This window comes from Austrofundulus limnaeus, unplaced genomic scaffold (genome assembly GCF_001266775.1).
Source record: "Austrofundulus limnaeus strain Quisiro unplaced genomic scaffold, Austrofundulus_limnaeus-1.0 Scaffold103, whole genome shotgun sequence".
Lineage (NCBI taxonomy): Eukaryota > Metazoa > Chordata > Actinopteri > Cyprinodontiformes > Rivulidae > Austrofundulus > Austrofundulus limnaeus.
In genome coordinates, this window is record NW_013952505.1 from 1,362,425 (window position 1) to 1,366,064 (window position 3,640).

At 38.2% G+C, this 3,640-nt stretch overlaps 1 protein-coding gene across 1 annotated transcript in view; it reads left to right on the forward strand.

Annotated features, from left to right (window-relative positions):
* adarb2 (adenosine deaminase RNA specific B2 (inactive)) overlaps window positions 1-3,640 on the forward strand; it is a gene marked incomplete at its 3' end in the record, with an annotated part of 174,016 nt that overhangs the window by 131,955 nt on the left and 38,421 nt on the right. The window contains 1 exon segment of the mRNA XM_014013538.1: window positions 1,112-1,226. Within this exon segment, the coding sequence (XP_013868992.1) occupies window positions 1,112-1,226 (115 nt within the window).

Consider the following 3,640-nt stretch of genomic DNA (forward strand, 5'->3'; position numbering starts at 1 on the left):
TTAAATCTTTCTGTCTGTGTTAGTTCATGCCATATGTTTTTATAGTGAGTCTCAACAGAAAATCACACTAATATAAAACATAATTTAAATTTATTCATCTTTCTGTCAACTTGAAGAGATACTTCAAATATTTTAAAGTGGGGTTTAATGCAAAGATTATGAACAATGAATATCTTACCTGTAGTGCATAGCTCTTTGAACAACCTCAGTTTGGAGAAACAGCTTGATCAGTTGTTGAGTCAACAATTATACCRTCTGAAAGCTGAATTTATATCCATCCAGTGGGTTATGTATGCACCGTATTTAAATGAGGGCTCCTGGGGAGGACAATGAGGAGCAGGTATGAGTGGGAGGCGCAGGGCTGAAGGCTGACTGGGGGAGAAATGAGAAATGACACAGGGGAGCTGGGCACAACTACAACACAGACTGGGAAGAAAACAGAACTAAAAAAGTGGCATATCACAAGGAATACAACCAATACACAAGGATCATGACTGTTCRTGCTTGGAGTGCAAGTTGGGAATGACTCTCAGCTACTACCACACCAAGTTTTAGCATACTTCCTGCAAAACTGATTGAGCCACAGCCATTTTTGTGTTTTATAAGKTCAAATATTTGTTGCAGCTATCTTAAATTGGGCTGAATAAAAAGTGAATCAGTTTGTAGATGTGCGTCCAGTGATTCTTTTCTTGGAGTTTTGTTAAAATTTACCATTGATTCTTGAGATATTTTGTTAACAGACACAAAAAAACATCATTATCAATCTTTTGCTTTTCAGCAGCATGTACATTTTTCTTTACAGAGCCGATTCAGTGCATCTGTATGTTGTTATACATATGTTTGTGTCTAGCTTTTTACTTAATCAGGATTAAATTGTACTAAAAACTGAAGTACAATAATACCCCACCATTTTTTTTGTAAAAAGGTGCATGTTAGGTGAATTTTATTCAATTATAACACTGAAACTGACTACAGGAAACCAAATTAATTGGATGCTTGGACATTGTGACTTCTGTATGAAATAAACGATTTACCAAAACAGATTCAAGAATAACATCATACACCTCAGACTGGGTTTGGTAAAAATTAAAGGAACGATTCTGTTTTCCAGGAYTTTGCCAATTCAATATTCCAGTTGGTGAGGGAGAAGTACCGGTCGCTGGTGGGGGGCTGCAGTCCGGCTCACGCTAGACACAAATCCCTGGCAGGCATCGTAATGACCAGAGGTATGGCAAATTTCATTGACTTTCATATCTGACTTTGAATTATTGAAGTGGTGCAATATAGAAAGAATGACTCCATGTGTGGGGTGGTGGTGGTGGGAGTATGGGGGTGGGGAAGGAATTCTCGATTGAGAGAGAAATTATGAAGTGAGCGTGGGACGACAGCTTTTTCCCAGTGCTCGTCCTGCAGAGGAGCACCTYGGTGCTAAATTATTGACAGTTCAGAGTCTCGGAGGAGAATGAGACACGGTGTCAGTCATCCAAGCTGCATGCTGGACCCGTAGCGCTCAGGMAGCCTTGACAGGAGTTTCATATGCCACAGTGGGAATCTTAACTAGATCMGCTTAATCTAAAACCTGGCTGAGGAGGAGGAAGTTTCACAGAGCTGGTGCTCTAGCATAAAACAATCAGGTGGACATTATTACCCTGTGCATTAGTCGAACATACTTTATATTCAATCTTGGCCTCCCACCCACATGCATATATGAATGAACWTAAATATAATCTACAGAGGCTTCGCGTCTGTCACAAATAGCATTCAAATACACAAAGTAAATCTACAGTTTTRATTAATATCTGTGCAGAACCTGGACTTTCCTGTAAAACCCCATCAGTCCCTAAATCCAAGTTCAATTCCTTCGTGTTTTCTTCTTCTTCTTGGTTTAACTTTATTAACTACATAGTGGGACAGCACAAAAATTAATGTACTTTTTTGTAAAATATCTTCTTAACAACAAATTTTATACCATGAAAAAGAATGTTTAAATGGTCCTTAATGGTGCCACATCTGTTCAGAAAATGTATCTGTGGATTGAAGATCAGAATGTGTCCAGCACACATGAAAAATTAGCCAAATCCTCAGCCATCAACAAAAACAATCTTCTACTACAAACTTTTGCTTTTAGCTTCTGGTACTGCAGGTGCTGAAAATCAAATCAAATTTATAATTGGTACCTGATTATCAGCACTCGTTAGCAACCAGTGTCAATCCCAAGTGTCCATTGTCTGGGACCAGTTCCGTCCTCCAAGATAACACTAACCACCACAGAGCATGGTTTATCAGAGACTACCTCCAGAATTTGGAAGTGAAGAGGTTTGAAAACCTCACTTGCAGTCTTAATCCCAATAAACACCAAAAGCTTGGGTGTRCTGTTCATTCTGGAGTGACCAAACCAATCACAACGGCTGACTTGAGACAAATACTGGTTGAAGAATATAACACAGCATTGTGTGACCAAGCTGCTGACCATGGAGTACATACCAAGCTGTTGTTACTGTTTATGGCTCTACACGCTACTGAAGCTCAGGTTTGTWAAATTAAAACATGTTAAATTGAAAATATGGCTTTTTTTTTCCAGAATTCAACCATCCAGTCATAAATAACACCATAAAAAGTGTAAAATCAGAATATGCTGTTGAGAACMCTAAATTTCTTGCAATTGTAYATTGAGAAACATTCTTAAAGTGTTGGACTATTTGCTCTTGCAGATGTTCACAAAGTGGGGAACCTCACCTCATCTTTACTTGTGAATGACTGAGCCTTTCGTGGATGCACCYTTTAAACCCAATTATAATGCTCACCTGTGGAATGTGTTTTCGATTGCCCCCGTCCCAGCTTCTTTAGAACCTGTTGCAGGCTTCAAAYTCAAAATGAGTGAATATTTTTTTTAGAAAAACAGCATAATATGTCTGTATGAACATTAAATGTCTTGTCTTTGTAGTGTATTCAACTGATTATAGGTTCAAGAGGATTTGTAAATCATCTGCTTTTATTTATGTTTTACACGTCTCAACTTCACTGGATTTGAGGTTGTAGTTTGTTAAAATCACGTGGAGAATTCAGATATTGTATGAATATTTTAGAACATAAAAGATCTGAACAGAACCTTTTGATTTATATGAAATGTAACTGTTTATTTCAGTGTAGAAAGCTCAGTTTGTGTAGCATGGTGGTGGTAGTATCATGATTTAGGTCTTAAGCTTAACTGCACATCCTGAAAAAAAAACACCAAAGTACACACATTGTTTTACTGATTAAAAATGAAAGAAGATTAAAGTTTTAAAGCGGGTAAATCAAAGTGCTGACCTTAATCCAAAAGACACACGACAAGGAGAGACCTGAAGAAAGAAGCTGTGGTGTCAGACAACTCCCCAGAAGTGAGGCTGTTCTGCTTCCAAGCTCATGAATCATTTGGTTTTATAATAATAAAAAACACAGCTATTAACCATAACATAATAACCACATACCTGTTACTGGTCCTGATGTTTTGCTGATCAGTTTAGTGAGTCCTGGAGCCATAGTGAGAATTTGCACACTTTATGGGATTCGGTATGAAAGAAGGGCAAACACCTGAAAGCACACATACACACACACACACACACACACACACACACACACACACACACACACACACACA